Genomic DNA, 16,742 nt, shown 5'->3' on the forward strand with positions numbered 1-16,742 from the left:
CATGGCTTCCTTCTGCAGGTAACGGGGAGACAAGCTCTGGCGGCGGTCTCGATCAGGATCCGAAAATACAATTTAAATATTTTTGCACACTTATTCCACTTATTCCTAGTGTGCCACTGGTTACGGTGCCGCGTGCCAATGCTGGCACGCGTGCCAGGGGTTGCCGACCCCTGCTGTAAACAGAGAGAGAGACCACGGAACGCCTAGTGGTGTGGAGGGGTCGTCACACACTGGAGAGACAAAAGCAGCAGCCAAGAAATAGACGGCATTTTCAGAATACCCAGAGGGAGCGCTGTGGCGAGAGTGTGAATTTACTCGACTTCATCGTAAGAAGTCTCAGCATAGTCTTAAAGGCATCTTAAAAACATGTTGAATTACTTTATGTTGTTCATTTCCCTTTTCTTCTGCGTATAATTCACACGCTTACCATAACTTATTTAAATCGCTGCATGATACAAACTAAAAGTCATTGATTTAGTTAAACTTTTTGAATCACAAAGATTATTCAGTGAGTTGTGCAGACACAACAATAATGGTTATTGCTGCCGGAAAACGGCCAATGTTAAATCATCATTTCGATATGATCATTATGTCAAATAGTAGCTAGTGAGCTGGTGGAGCGTGCCACCCATAGCGAGGCTGGCCCACGACTCTTTGCCCTGTTTTCAATGTATTGGACCTGCATGCTATAAAGGCAAAAAGGTGTAAAAAAAAAAAAAATTACTTTTCTTTTGTTTCGTTTTTCTTTTTACCTTAAAGGCTATTGTTGGAGCTATTCTCTTTATATTATTTAATACTTAAACATGTATTATCTTGCTGTTTATAGTGTTTATAGTAAATGTATTCTTAGTTATTTCTATGCTTTTATTTTGAGGGCAGTTTTGGGCACTGGGTGATTAGAGCACCTGGTAATTGTATATATTAGAGACAGGTGGTAGGCCAGCGCACTAGATAGACCCTCCAGAAAAACGCGATTCTGCAATCGCAGAATTTACCGCATAATCAGCAAAATGGCGCAGATTTTTAAAAGGCCGCATATTTATCAAAAGGCCGCATAATCCCCGCATTTTTCCACACAAAGTAAAAAAAAAAAAAAGTTAACTCGTCTTGACGTTAAGTAGTGATGATGATGACGCGACGTCATCAGCTCGCGCATCACAGAAGGTAAACAACACCGTAGAGTGAACGTGTGGAACTCACACGAGAGAGAAAACACCAAGATGAAAAAATCTGATCCATCTCATTTACCGACGAACATTTCTGCTAAAGACCGGGCAAAGCAGTACCCCGATGTCTTTCACGGAAGTGGGGGGAAACTATTCTGCACCCCGTGCAACTGTGTGTTGGAGCATAAGTCTTAGAGAAAATTGACGGTGACAACCCACTTTGATTCATTCAAACATTCGAAAATGCTTTCTGCTGCTGCGGACAAGAAAGCCATTCAACTCACGTTCACGAGGCATCAACCTCCAAAACCCTTTCGAGGGCTACAAGAAACGAAGTGAGTAGCCTACAAGATTGAAGCTGGTCAGATAATGAACGAGTAAATGAAAACAGAATGAGGCGGAGAAGTGTGTGTGTGTGTGTGTGTGTGTGTGTGTGTGTGTGTGTGTGTGTGTGTGTGTGTGTGTGTGTGTGTGTGTGTGTGTGTGTGTGTGTGTGTGTGTGTGTGTGTGTGTGTGTGTGTGTGTGTGTGTGTGTGTGTGTGTGTGTGTGTGTGTGTGTGTGTGAGTTAGAGAGAGTGAGAGAGATTAAAATAGCCCAATTGCTTTTACAATAAATAAACATTGAATGTGTTTAATTGAATAGGAAAGGGGTTTAACGTTAGTGGCAGGTTGTGTGTGAGAGAGAATAAATAAGACAGCCCAATATTTAAAAACACATTTATTATTTTTCGCAAATTTCCACATATTTCGCAACTTCCCGCAATTTCACAGCATAAAATCACATAAAAACCCCGCATGTTTAATCGCATAATCAAGGATTTTAGCCCGCATCATTTCTGGAGGGTCTAAGTATAGGCACAGTTTTTCCAGCCACAAAAAAGGGAAGCCATAGGAAAGGCTTAATGAACAAACCATAGGAAACCTGTTCATTTTAATGATATTGGATCATAATAAAATGATCGGAGACTCTTGTCTGAACCTGGATCATTGCCCTGCGTAAGTTCCGCTAACTAGCTCCTCAGCGCTTATTATTTTAAGTTAATTGTCTGTTTCATTTCTATATGATTTTGGACACTACAGTTATTCTCATGATGACTAGATATCCCCATATCACACCAACTATATATGAATATTCAATAAATGCAGAATAAATATAAAATCTAACTGCAATACAAAATATATACATTTCTGCAGATAAAATGTAATTATGCAAATAATCATTTTTCTTTAAGTTTAACTTTTGGATACCTTAACATGTTAGTGCTGTTTGGTGTTACATTTTGTAACACACTGTAGAAGAATATTTTTTAAATCGATCACCAATGAACTAATATGAGCTTTGAATGATAGTTTACGGTTGATTCCCACAAATAAATTACATTAACAGTTACAGCTACATCTGAAGTGACAGTGGAGTACGGAGGAGGTGAAACGTGGCTAACATCAGAGCGCGCTTCCACCCCGAGGAGCAGAGAGGATGTTATCACCACAGGGGGCGCTGTGGAGCGAGGCAGCGCCACTGTTAGAAGAATCCACCTCAGAGTAGTTGAGATTAATCGGGTCATCTTTAGTCTGCAAGAAAACAAAGTATACTTTATCACTTGAGCTTGTTTTTTAGTTTACCGACATGTTTTGTGAGCATATTTCCAGGATGTGTAATGCTTCGTGGATTCAGTTTTTACCTGCACATATTGTTTCATGGAAATCTGTATTTCTGTACATCCCCTCACACCTTCACGTTCAGTCCGAGGACTTCCTGTTCAAACCAACGGAAGCTTGAGGCTTGGGGTTTGATCACAAACTGGATCCTGTTTCTGTTTCATGGTACTCTTCTGTCTTGATTTAAAAGTACACATAGATCTTTCTTTGTTTATTTTTTTTGTAAAACCTGCTTTTCCTTTTAAATATGAAAAGTTTGAGGTATAAGTTTGTTTGAAAACACATCTTTAAGCAAATGTCCCCAATCTTCTCTTTCTTGCCACTGCAGAAATACTTCCTTTTCTGAAATAACATTTTCCATTTGTCTAAGGCCATGTCATAAAGCGTAATACAAACAAAAATGTCAATTCATATTTTTCAACTGCTGTATTTGTGTTTGATGTGCAGAAACAGCTTGTGAACAAATCGAAACCATCACCTATTAATTATAACCTCTAAAATGTGTGAAGCTTACCACCGAAAACCCTCCCACACGTACTTTCTTCTGAGAAGTGGCTGCAGTGACGAAGCTGTACTCGTCGGTGGTTTCCACTCGGTTTGGTTTGGTATATTTGGCGTAGGAGTAATTGGTAGATATTAATACAGGTGGAGAACCGCTCCCTCTGACGTCTTCATAGACTTGGTTAGCCTGCAGGAAGTGAGAACAGATTTGTTTTGTTATGAGCTGGTTTCAGAAAATATAGTATATCTGAAATGTCCATGATAAATGTCCATCTTACCTCAGTGTCAACACCATACTCAGGTTCCACAGGAGGATCTGTAGACAACGCAGGTAAGGGATATCAGATCAAATTATTTTTAACTGCTCATACATCTCAATACAACACCTAACGTCCATGGTTGCATGACAACACAGAGATGTAACTGTGGAACTGAAGTGCCATGAACAGAAAGGAAACATCGGTAAACACTGGGGATAAACTCAGTTTAAACAAACAATTTTGAGAAAAAATTAAGTTAAACAGTCAAGTAAAATAATTTAGACCAAACGAAAACAACGACAAGCCGTTTTTCAGATTTCTTTAGATTTAGAGGCATATTGAGTTGATAAAATAGCTAATTATGAAGTGTATTTAAGTAAAAGTAAATAATTTAAATGTAAATAGTTCTTATTTTGTGGATAAACCAGGGGACATTATCTAGAAACATTGAGAGTTTTTGAGCCAGGTGGTCACATTAGTTGGAAAAGGTTATATTTTAGTTTGTTATATGTCCGTGGGTTTCATGTCGCCTCACCTTTCCTGGCCCTCTTCCTGCAGAATATCAGCAAAGAAGCTGAGAGTACGAGGAACATGACGACCAGAGTCAGACGCACATACAGCACCACACCTGAGAGCAGAAGAACACTTTGTTTACTCTGACACTTCCTGGTCCATAAACAACAACAACAAACTAAAAGTACCGTGACCATCTGAAGCTGTCTGTCGCTGTGGAGGCCGCGTGGTGCGTTCAGGGGAGGCTGAGGAAGGTACGGAGCTCAGACTCTGAGTGGTGGTCAGTGGGGAGGCTGATGTTGAAAACGTTCGGAGAGTCACTTCTGGTTTTGAAGAGGTTGGAGCTGTGAAACAAAGGGAAATGCTAAACAAATAAATCGAATTATTCCGTTAAATGGAGACGGTAATTCATGTTTGTGAAACAATATTTAAATTAGCAGTAATGTTCATAGTGGTTTTCGGATGTGTTTTATAAAAGGAGCTGCTCGAAATATAATTGTGACATTGAACATATTGCTTTATTTGAAACATCAGCAGGTGTCAATGAACAGATAAATCAAAACTCCCAGGAGAAACTCACCATCTGTAACTCTGATCTCAAAGTCCTGGTATGAGTCAGCGACAAGTCCAGATCTGACCAGACCACATTGGTACCGTCCTGCATCAGACTTAGTCAGGTTTGTGATGCTCACAAAAAGAATTGTATCACGTTGTAGAAAAGATCCTTCCACATATCTGATGCTGTATCGGCCTCTCTGTTCGGAGTCTCCAGTCGTTTCTACCAGAATGTTTCCTGCTTCACATTTTCCCTTACAGAAGAGCTTCCTTCCCCCACGGAAAGTAAAGGAGCATGAAACTGTGATGCTTCCTCCTTCAGTTTCTGTACGGTCGAGGTTTTGTGCGTTGGTGAGCCCACTGTTTCCATCCCTCAGTGCTGTTGGAAAGATGTTCGGTCAATGGTAACTTTATTCCTGTAATACACTGCAGTCTGATTTCACAGTTACATTCATCATGCATTGATCCTACTGGGAGCTGCCCAGTTCATGCAGTCTGTTATAACTCAATCCAACAGAAATATGAATATATTAGATCAAACTTAAAAAGCAGAAGAGATCTTTAACAAAATAGACTGTTTAATGTTCATTAGAAACTTAAAAAAGTTTTTATTGTGATGAAGTATGTGAAATGCTTAAAATGCATTTATAAAACAACAGCTCTCAGTTTGTGAACAGACCGCTAAAAGATGTGTACTGCTGCAGTTCTTCCTCTTTAGCTGCTTCAAATAAAGGGAACTAATATTTTTTGATCACAAAGCTATTATTGGGGCTGAAGCGACAGAAAAATAACTTGGCTCTTCAACAGAAAAGGCAACTATAAAACCAAAAGAACAATAGTTGACTGCAAATTACCAATTGCTTTTATTTGAGGATATAACTGATACCTGTAATAATCTGCATTTTAAAAAAGGCACTCGTACTAACTCTGAGCATCATATTTAACCACAGAAACCAACATGTGTTTGGACTGACATGGGATGATGACAAGACAATGCAGTGAACATTTTAGATGACTGATTGTTATTGAATAAAGCTCAATAACAGTAAAACAAAAGAGAGACTGATAGACACACTCACTGAGGAGGAGGAAGCAGATCAAAGTGTGCCGGACGTTCATGTTTCAGTCTCTGATGGTTTACCGCTGCTTCTCTTCTGTCTTCAGGAACTGCTTCACTTCTCTAAATTATGTGAGTCCACCTCCAAACAGTCTGAACTCTACTTTTTCATGCCATTGTGTTCAAGTGTGGATTTACATTAAAGCTGGACTTGGTTGTAACTTAATGCAGTAATCATTTCATATGTGTGTACAAGTATATTTGTATAGCTGTCATAATAAGCACTTTGCCATCATTGAGTCCAGAGTGTCCATTTTCTTTTATTTAATCTACAGGTTTTCTCAGCTTCAACAACATATACATTTATATTTATGTGTAAATGCTATTGACAAGGAATTGTTAATCTGACAGTAATCTGACAATGCTCAGAGCTATCAACTAAACACAATAAATATAGTTATGAAAAAGACAGAATAAATAGAACATTTGGCTGCAGTAAATAAATATACACATTTCTTCAGATGCAGAGAAACACATTAACTTATACAAATATCTGATACTTTACATTTTCAATTTTTTTTAAATACATTTACTTTTTTGACAGCGTTTGGTATTATATTTTCAAACAAAATCAAAAAAGTTAACTAAACTCTAATAACTTTAGTTCTTTTAAAGATCTCCTGTCATGCTATTTTTAAGCATATATTCTGGGTCTCAGATTTATACAAATATGTAAAAACATGTCTATGATGTGTTTTGCTCAAAACACCAAACAGATCATGCATTTTAGACATCCCTCATATCCCTCTGTTTCAGCTGTTAGAGAAACGCTGATTGTGGGCCCTTAGCTTGAAAAAAAAAAAAAGAGGAGGGGGAGCTAATGCCTGCTCAGAAGAAAAGCTCCCGTGATTAAACGCCATCATGTTCCAAACCACATCAAGGATTATCTCTGAAACAGTATGGAGCTCAAATGCTTTCTTTCTTGCGGGTTTACCACAAAGTGAGTTCCTTTCTTTTATTTCCTGCTTTTTTACACATACTCTCTCCATTAGCGTTAGCTCTGAGTGTTAGCCGTGCTTGCTAATGTAAACAAAGACCATTTTACGTCCAAAACACGTCGTGCATTTTTTATGATAGTAACGTTTCTGATAGGGCCGTGGGTCCACATTTCCAATATTACATCATATCGGACGCACATCTGGATCAGCTCCGTTGTGCCCCCGTTTTTAGAGATGTGGGTACGGAGAAAAAGAGAGACGGTTTCATTTTCTGACACTTCGTGAGTTCCCTAAAGGACATTAAAAAGTGCATTTTGCATGATAGGAGACCTTTAAGTTATTTACCAGATACATTTTAAATGCGTAATTACACAGCTTTGTGTTCACCTGTCGGTCACTGAGAAAGTACATTTGGAAATGACAGATTTGAAGCTACAGCGGATGGAAAGAAACAGTGGAGTAAAGAGGAGGTGAAGCGTCTTCTGCGTGGCTAACGGCGGAGCTCTGTGCTACCCGAGGAACAGAGTAGAGGACGTTATCTGTGTAGCCACAGGGGGCGCTGTGGAGCGGGGCAGCGCCACTTTTTGAGAAATCCACCTCTGAGTAGTTGAGATTATCCAGGTCATCTTTAGCCTGCAAGAAAACAAATAAATCGTTATTTGTCACATGATCATCATTTCAGGATGTGTACTGCTTCATGTTTTCGGTTTTATGTACAAATCTATTTTTGCTTTATCAACCCGAAAATGTTATACAGCACTTTTTCCTCCTCCCCCCCCCCCCCCCCCCCCCATCACACCTCCACACCGAGGACTTCCTGTTAAGATCAACGGAAGCTTGTGTATTGAGCATGGTATTGAGATATGACCTGGCCTGGTTCCTCTTTCTGTTTTCTGTTACTTTTGTCTCTTGATGAACACATTGTTCATATGTAAGTAGATTAAGTTAGTTTAAAACCAAATGTGTTTCATTTAAAATATGTCCTCTGCTGTACAATAAAAAACACTTTCATTTGTCATATCGTCTGTCGTCTTTCAGTGTGAGATAGAAAGATGGCTTTTGTCAAGTGTGATCAAATCTAACCCATCACCTGTTAATTAAAACCTCTCAAGTTTATTTAGGGTGTGTGTAGCTGAAAACCTAAACCCCTCCCACACTTCTGACTTACTTCCTTCTGAGCAGTGGCTGCAGTGACTAAGCTGTACTCGTCTGTGGATTGGACTCTGTTTGGTTGGTTTGGTTTGACGTAGGAGTAAATGGTGGATGTTTCTGCAGGAGGAGAACTGCGCCCTTTGTCCATCTCTCTGATCTCCAGTCGGTTAGTCTGCAGGAAGTGAGAACAGGTTAGTATTGATATCAGCTGGTTTTACAAACATGAATACATCTGATGTCCCAGATTTACTCGAACTCACCTCTGTATCAGAAACATACCCAGTTTCCACAGGAGGTTCTGAAAGAAATGCAGTTCATGAGCTTCAAAAACACAACTTTATAAGAAAAAACGTAAGATTTTGGGCAGAGCTGAACTCCTTTTTGGGTTAAAAAGCAACCAAAAGATGAATGAGCTGTGAATCTACCTCTGTGTGTATATAACACCAACCCACTGATCAACATTGTTTTTCTAAAATACTCTTCGTGTCTGTTCTAAACTATTCAAATTGAGTTTAGCGGAGTTTCTGAATTCCCTTTTTCTCTCCCCATGTCACTTCAATTCCACAGCCTCATATCAGTACTGTAAACACTAAATGAGCCCTGGTTACATGACAGATGAAGTCTTCAGGAGCATCAGAGACAGGTATTTGTTGTATTAGAAATGTGACTGTGGAACTGAAGTGCGATGAATAGAGAGGATCCAGACACAGGGATAAACTCAGCCTGTTAAACAACACATTTTGAGAAAACATTCAACTTAAAAGTCAAGTTGAAACATTTAGAACAAATAAAGAAAACTAAAAGGTTTTACGGACAATCGGAATCGGTGAGTGATTTTTAAGTAAACGATCTATACAACCATTTGTCAAAAAAGCTCAGATCACAGAAGTGTGCTATTTAGAAAGCGTATTAAAGTTAAATGTTTAAATCTAAATGTCAATAGTTATGTCATATTATCACAGATGTTACGAGGGAAATGATCAAATAACATTATTGACTTTTAGAGCAGTGTGTTCAAAATAAGTTGCAAAAGGTCCATTTGTTTTGGCCGTTGTGATGCGTGTGTGTTTCCTTTAGCCTCACCTTTCCTGGCTCTCTTCCTGCAGAATATCAGCAACGCAACCGATAGTACGATGAACATGACGAGCAGAATCAGACCGGCATACAGCACCACACCTGAGAGCAGAAGAAAACCTTGTTTACTCGGATACTTCCTGGTCCATAAACACAAACATCAAACTAAAAGTACCGTGACCATCTAAAGCTGTCTGTCCCTGTTGAGGCTGCATGGTGCGGTGCGTTCAGGGGAGGCTGAGGAAGGTACGGAGCTCAGACTCTGAGTGGTGCGTTCAGGGGAGGCTGAGGAAGGTACGGAGCTCAGACTTTGAGTGGTGGTCAGTGGGGAGGCTGATGGGGCTGGTGTTGGAAAAGGTCGCGGAGTCACTTCTGGTTTTGAAGATGTTGGAGATGTGAAACAAAAGGAAATGCAAAATAAAAATAAATAATTAAAATCAACCGTTAAATGAAGACGTTAATTAATGTTTTGTGCGACAATATTTAAATTAGCTGTAATGTTTGTAGTGGTTTTTGGGTGTGTAGCAGATTAACAATTTTTTTGGTATCACTTTACAATAAGACTACCCTTATACAGGGTTTACGAATAGTTTGTAATTCATTTATTGATTAGGTTGTGAACACTTTATAAATCCTTAATAAGACACAAGAAACAGGGCAACTGTGACCGGTTGCTTGCCAAATAGTGAGCCCACATTTATCTGTACTGCTAAGCCTTATATTGGCTACTTAGCTAACTTCGTCTCCTTCATCAGCCAGCATCCTTGGTATCTGTTGGTCACTGAGTTGATTCTTGCTAAGTAGCCAATATAAGGCTTAGTCATCTTGCAAAATAGTGAGCCTGTGTTGATGCATGAAAACTGTTCGAAGTGGTTTATAAATAGTTCTTAATGATTTATAAAGTGTTTACAACCTGATTCATAACCTAATTATGAATCCTTTATAAGGTTAGTCTTATTGTAAAGTGATACCATTTTTTTATAAAAGGAGCATTTAAAATATGCAGCTCTAAATATAACTGTAACACTAAACATATTGGGTTATTTGAAACATCAGCAGGTGTCAGTGAACAATTAAATCCAAAACTGCCAGTAGAAAACTCACCCTCTGTAACTCTGATCTCAAAGTCCTGGTGTGAGTCAAAGACAGGAAAAGATCGTTCCTCCAGACCACATTGGTACCGTCCTGCGTCAGACTTAGTCAGCTTTGTGATGCTCACATACAGAATTGTAGGACGTGTTGGAAAAGCTCCTTCCACATATCTGATGCTGTATCGGCCTCTCTGAGCTGAGTCTCCGGTCGTTTCTACCAGAATATTTCCTTCTTTACATTTTCCCTTACAGAAGAGCTTCTTTCCTCCACGGAGAATAAAGGAGCATCTAACTGAGATGTTTCCTCCTTCAGTTTCTGTACGGTCGAGGTTCTGTGCATTGGTGAGCCCACTGTTTCCATCCCTCAGTGCTGATGGAAAGAAGAGCAATCAATAGTTACTATATTCCTGAACATTTTCTATATTTCTGTACAAACTGTAAAGGCCCCTGAGACAAATGTGTGATATTGGGCTATGTAAATCAACTTTGATGGACTGATTCCTGTAATACACTGCAGTCTGATTTCAGTTACATAGATCCTTCACAGAACCACAGAGTCAAACTGGGAGCTGCGTGTCAATATGAACAGAAATATGAATATATAATATACACTTTATTATCCCGAGGGAAATTGCTCTGCAGCATTTACAATCCATAGTGTAAAGGGTACAAATACAAAGAGATACAAAAAGATACAAAAATCTGACATTATGATCATTTGCAATGCAAACCTAAAACGTAAACAATACGTCAGGGATAATGTTCAGGGTCAATATTAATAAACAACAACAGGGTAAACAGGACCTGGGTCTTGAATCAACTGGTGAATTTATTACTGATGTGTTACTTCCAAAATACAACAAAAACTACTGCAATGCATTTTTATTTGGAAAACAATGCAGAAATATAATAAACTAATATTTATGGGAAGAAAATGAATGAAACAGAAACAGTTGTTACTCTCAGATAATAGGGTCTTTTCTGATTGAGGAAGGTCAATAGTAATCTCAATAAAAGACATATTTAAGTAATTCCAGCGTTGGAAAGTTGCTAAATACGTTTACTCAAGGTGTGTACTTAAGTGCAATATTGAGCTACCGGTACATTACTTGGGTATTTTCATTTTCTGCTACTTTTACTTTAATTATACTATATTTGATTACTTAAGTTACTTTGCAGACTCAAATTAGAAATACAAAATATGATCAACAAATACATTATCATTCATTTAATAAATACGGATAAAACTATTGATCCCTTGGTGAGATTTTTAAATGAGCTCCACTTTGACCAGATAAAACATTAAAGTGATGAACCCACATTATTCTGAAATGTGACATCCGGCATAACAAGAAGCCAACTTTTACTAAATCAGGTACATTTGGATCATAATACTTTTGTACTTTGATTAGATAAGAGGTACTTTATTGATCCCAAATTAGGAAATTGTTGCGTTGCAGCAGCATAAAAAAACAAAACAAGACATTGTACATAAATAGAAATTAAAGAGTAGAAATAAACCATTCTAGAATTTAAACATCTCAAAAATAATTAAAACAACATTAAAAAGTAGAAAATACACAGTAGATTAGTAGAACATCTATAAACTCTGAAATGGGGTTTTAATGTATGAATGTTACCAAGTATTTCTTATTTTACTTATAGAAGTACGTATGTCACCACAGTGACTCAAACCCCTATTGTCCTTTTGTAACCACAGAAACCAACGACATGTTAAACTGATACGAGATGTGAGGAAACAGAGAAGCCGTTTACCGTCCACTATAACGTTTAACGGACTGTTAATTAAAAAAAAGTTAAGAAACAAAAATAACTTGTTTAAAAGAGACACATTTACGAGAACAGTAAGTGATCGTACTCACTGAGGAAGAAGAGGCAGATCAGAGAGTGACGGGCGTTCATGTTTGAGGCGCTGATGATTTAAAGCTGCTTTCTTCCGTCTGCCAAAGCAGGAACTGTTCACTTCTCTAAATGATGGAGTCCGTCCTCCCAACACACGACACCCTGAACTCTCCTCCCTTCTTATTTTAGATACTTTTTTTAACTGCAAGTCATTTACTAGAACATTTAGAGAAGATTGACATTTGAACTGTGTTTGTTTGTAACATGAAGTGGCATACATGTCACGTTTATCTTCACAGTGCAATCAAATTCCTCTTTTAACTAATTTTGGTAATTTTGAATTTTTTTGGCAGCTCAACGTTAGTCCAAGTTTTTTTGTAAATGATGTGTTTTTTAAGAACAGAGTATTGTCCATTGCTGCAGTATCTTTGAATCAAAATAATACAATAATAAAGTATGTTTGCCCTCAATAAAAACAAATAATCAATGTAACATTAAGCATCACAGCATATAGCGTGAATTAAAAATGTATTTCAGTCATTTCAGAAATGATACATGAATTTGTATTCTAAGTACAAAACTTGGCTAATGTACTTGGTTAGTTTCATCACTGGTGTACAGGGACGTGCACAGACATTTGGAGGGGCTATTGCTCTAAACTGGAAAAAGGGCCTCCCCCCCGAAAGAAAATATAAGACCAAAACGATTATTACATTAACTAATTTGAACAGTCATCATCATCTAATAACAAAATAAGCTAAGGCAACTACTTGCATTCGGTGACTTGGTTTTTAAAATGACAACCCGGGACATTTTTTGTTTTGCGGTCCATATCTCATTAAAATATCTAATGTTAGAAACTACTAAAGAAAAAAATGGGGCAATTCAATGTAGTTTGACCATTGCAGACATACTGATAAAATAGGGCTTCTATAATTACCTTAAATAAACTCTCTAGTTAATGAAACCAGTTCAATACGCATTATTCTTATTCATTCTTTATGAGCGCAGTAATGTGTAAGGTATCTAATTACTTATTTAGTATTCCATAACTTAATAACAGAGATGGTCAAATTAAAGTAGAGACATGGCAGAAATCCCACAATGAAGCGGGCAGTGAAGTGTTCTCAGAGGGTGATCAAGAGAAGAGAGCGAGCGGCCCCGTCGAGGGAGTTTACCATGCGGGCAATTACAAGAAGAAGGAGAAGTAAGTAAGTAGTAGTAGAAAAAAGAAGCTGGTGTGTTTCCCGCAGCGAGACACTACAATACTAATTGTGGGGGCTTATCATGTTGATTCGACCACAACAGAAAGGGAAAAAAAACTCTCGCTCTCTCCAGAGGGGCAGGTCAGCCAAAAAGGGGAAACGGGCCGTTGCCCGGGCAACAATAGCCCATACCTCGGCACGTCCCTGCTGGTGTAGTTCGGTAAGAAGTCGGTAATGATATCATGCACAGATATAATAAACAGATATTGCTTTTGTGTGCATTTACTGGAACTGATTGTAAACATAATCATATTTTAGTTTTATCTGAGTGAGAGTTCAGTAGAATTGGTCCTTATTACTCGAGGGATGGACATGAAAAAAATAATATATAGGCCTAGAGCAGTGTTTCTCAAACTTTTTCATACCAAGGACCACTTAACCAATACAAAAACACTCGCGGACCACCTAACTCCACAAATATCAAAAGACACATCGTTTTTCTAGAAAAGATTAAAAATCGCCTGAAAATGGTACAAAGAAGTGGCAACATGTGTGATGAAGGTGTTGCGCTGGGCTACATCATGCAATTGAAAGTGAAACTTAACCTTGCTCCATTGCGGAGATATTCCCGTGACAGTGCGGAAAACTTACATTTATTTATTTATTTCAAATGTGAAATTTTACCAATATACTCACGGACCACTGTAGCGCTCACGGACCACCAGTGGTCCGCGGACCACAGTTTGAGAAGCACTGGCCTAGACTAACAGCAAATTGACGACATACCCGAAACACAGCCGAGGCCTTCTTTGAAATGCATTTGTGGGATATGAAAGCAGAAGCTGTCAACATGTAAAATGATGAAACATAAGAGGAAGCTGTGTCATTGTGTCGTGGTGAAAATACGAGTGTTTGGAACATATGAGAGTACACACAGAGAAGTGGAGTGTGTCAATGTGGTTTGAGAGGTTCCTGTAGACATTTTGAAAGGTATTTTCTCTGTGAAAATATCCACTACTTCTCTGAACCTAAGCTGACCTAAGCTGCTGTTTTAATGAAGGAGTGTACTCTGGAGATTTTGAGCTGGATAAGGATATTATACATATAGTTTGTTTTTGTTGTTTTGGGTACAAAATGCCAAAATGTCAACACTAAAGCATTATCACTTTTAGCCTTAACATCTATGCTCCAGCAGACACAGACATACATTAATGTATAATAATTAATCTCCTTTAAGCTCCTTTTTTGATCTCAAACAACTCAGAAAAAGTGGTTTATTGGCAGTGGATGCTCCATTATTAAGTCCACCAGTTAGGCTCTAACTGTGATCAAACCAGAAGTGTGGAAAAATTAAATGACCTGAAAGTTGTCAAAACACTAGAGCTATAGATCTCTATGTGTTAGTCAGTCTGAGTGAATGTTTTCACTTTAAAAAAGGGAGCCATTGATGATGTAGGAATATTGATCAGTGCAGCGTTTAGTGTACAGTATACATATATGCTATATCCACATGTTTTTAAATAAAAAGCTGTGTAATTGTGAAAGGGATTTCTGGTAGTGATGAATCTGAAGAGAGTGAACATTATTTGAAACTGCATTGCTTTCGCACTTTAACTCTTTTGTTAAAGCCTATTAAAAGCACACAGTTACAGCAAACAGAGAGGAAGAGAAGATAGACATCCCCTCAGTCTTGGTGCTCTCAGTGTAACGCCTCAAGTATTTCTCTCTGTCTTGAATGAGTTACTATTTAAAGTGTTATAGATTACCCACCATCAGAGTGATGATTAGTCCTCTTTTTGTGAAGTGGCAATACAGCAGCCAATAGCAAAACCACCACAGGTCCACACACACAACCAAAACCCTTTGGAAAAACCCTAGAGGGGAGAGGGACAGAAAATAGACAATTAATACAATTTAATCTGATCTGATGAACACATTTTTCTAAAACAAAGACAAGTCTTGTGAAAATGCAAAAAATCTTGCTTCATGCAAACGTAAAACCCTCCTGTCACGAAATGTATCATGAAGAGCTTCTTCTTGTGTCTAGTGCTGAAACTGATATGTTTTCATTGTATAACTTGCATTTTATATTAACTGTACCTGTAAGCACATTGTTTATTTCCAGTTGAGTGGTCGGAGATGGGAACAACAATAACAAAAATACAATGCAAACAACATGACGTTATGCTGTAACAGGCTATTTCTGTGGCAATAACTTATTCAACCGCTTGGTGGCAGCAGAAACAGCTTGTAAACAACACTGACATTACATCACCTTGAAGGAGAAATTAGCAAACTATGGAATGCCATTTAAGCCAACATTAAATAAATACATAAATAATTGAATAAATACATATATATATATGCCTATGAAATAAATTCTGAAATAAATAAATGACGCAATAAATATGTATACATGTACATTTAAATACACATTTATTTATTTCATGGGACTTTTATTTCATAATGACACATTTATTTTTTTCAAGAGACTTTTATTTCATAATGACACGTTTATTTATTTCAGGGGACTTGTATTTCATAATGACACATTTACATTTCTTATATGCAAATGAACGGGGCGTGGTTTGCTCACAGATCCAAAATGATGATATTATGCTGAGAAATTATTTGGTTAGCTCAACCTGTTTCCCACGGTAGCTTCCTGGCAAGGTCGTACTTGAACAATGAGGCTCTTGTTCCTTATGAGAGCATTGTAAGATAACAGTTAGGAGAAGGTGTTATCTCTTTCCTTTTGCACAGCAACAGTCCTCTATAAATCACACACACACATTTGCCTCTGCGTCCACTCCTGCAAACCACTTTGTATTTTGCAAGACCTATACCATTCAAGCTTGGATAAAGAACTACTAAGACAACTCTGTTTGCTTTTACCATTTTATTATTGATTACTCTCATTGTACATCTTTACATTATTGACAAGGTTAAAATATCCATGACATTAGTCTTCCGCCACCTGTGAGGAAAGGTCCTCCGAATTCATGCGGAAATAGGTATGGAATTGATGTGAATTGATTTGGTGAATGAAAGTTTGAATGCGCTTTTTATTATTACCGGTCTTTTATGAGGAGATGCCTCTAAATTCTATCGGGAGATTTAAATACCACAACTGAATTGGGCAGTTGAAGTTACAATTTAGTGTAATAAATGTAAAACTGTGACTTAGGGTTGCATATTAGAACATGACCACAGCATGATATGTTTTGTAGGATTGTCATGTTGTAAAGAGAGAAGGTAGAAACCCAGTATAAGTGTGGATCAATTTTTCTTCAAATAAACTGATCCCACCTTTTGGATTGGGACAACTTAAAAGACATCTGTGCTCTCCTCTCCTGCTTAAAAGGTGAGATTGCACACTGCCACACTCACACTTAGGTAGGGCCACCACACCTCATTACTGATATCAAAATCCTTCAGGATCGCTTAAACAGATTTAGCGGGTCGTCTGAATTGAAACAGCAGTTAATTCAGTGGTTCTCAAACTTTTTCTGTCAGGCCCCCCCTTTGGAGAAAAAAAAAAGTCGGGCCCCCCCAACACAAATAGTCAGGCTCAGTGGCAGCGCCAGAGATTCATTTTGGGGTGCTGTGGGGTAGCTTGACGTTTCATAGAGGGTGCTCAAACATTTA

At 38.1% G+C, this 16,742-nt stretch overlaps 2 protein-coding genes across 7 annotated transcripts in view; one reads left to right on the forward strand and one right to left on the reverse strand.

Annotated features, from left to right (window-relative positions):
- LOC307036210 (polymeric immunoglobulin receptor-like) overlaps positions 1–16,742 on the forward strand; it is a 120,031-nt gene that overhangs the window by 11,066 nt on the left and 92,223 nt on the right. The window lies entirely within an intron of this gene.
- On the reverse strand, positions 1,870–12,008 carry LOC307035365 (uncharacterized protein). 6 transcript variants are annotated; one of them, XM_079674568.1, is made up of 8 exons: positions 5,734–7,146; positions 4,680–5,033; positions 4,288–4,443; positions 4,122–4,214; positions 3,605–3,642; positions 3,364–3,513; positions 2,849–2,922; positions 2,620–2,738 (listed from the first exon to the last, which is right to left on the reverse strand). In XM_079674568.1, the coding sequence occupies exons 1-7, from the start codon at positions 5,771–5,773 to the stop codon at positions 2,893–2,895; spliced, it is 861 nt and encodes a 286-aa protein (XP_079530694.1). In that variant the 5' UTR covers positions 5,774–7,146; the 3' UTR covers positions 2,620–2,738; positions 2,849–2,892. The 6 variants fall into 6 exon arrangements, with proteins under 6 accessions (XP_079530690.1, XP_079530691.1, XP_079530692.1 ...); XM_079674567.1 differs by having other exon boundaries at positions 3,340–3,513; XM_079674564.1 differs by lacking the exons at positions 2,849–2,922; positions 5,734–7,146 and adding an exon at positions 11,910–12,008 and having other exon boundaries at positions 1,870–2,738; positions 3,340–3,513.

The sequence above is a fragment of the Notothenia rossii genome (assembly GCF_949606895.1).
Source record: "Notothenia rossii genome assembly, chromosome: 4".
Lineage (NCBI taxonomy): Eukaryota > Metazoa > Chordata > Actinopteri > Perciformes > Nototheniidae > Notothenia > Notothenia rossii.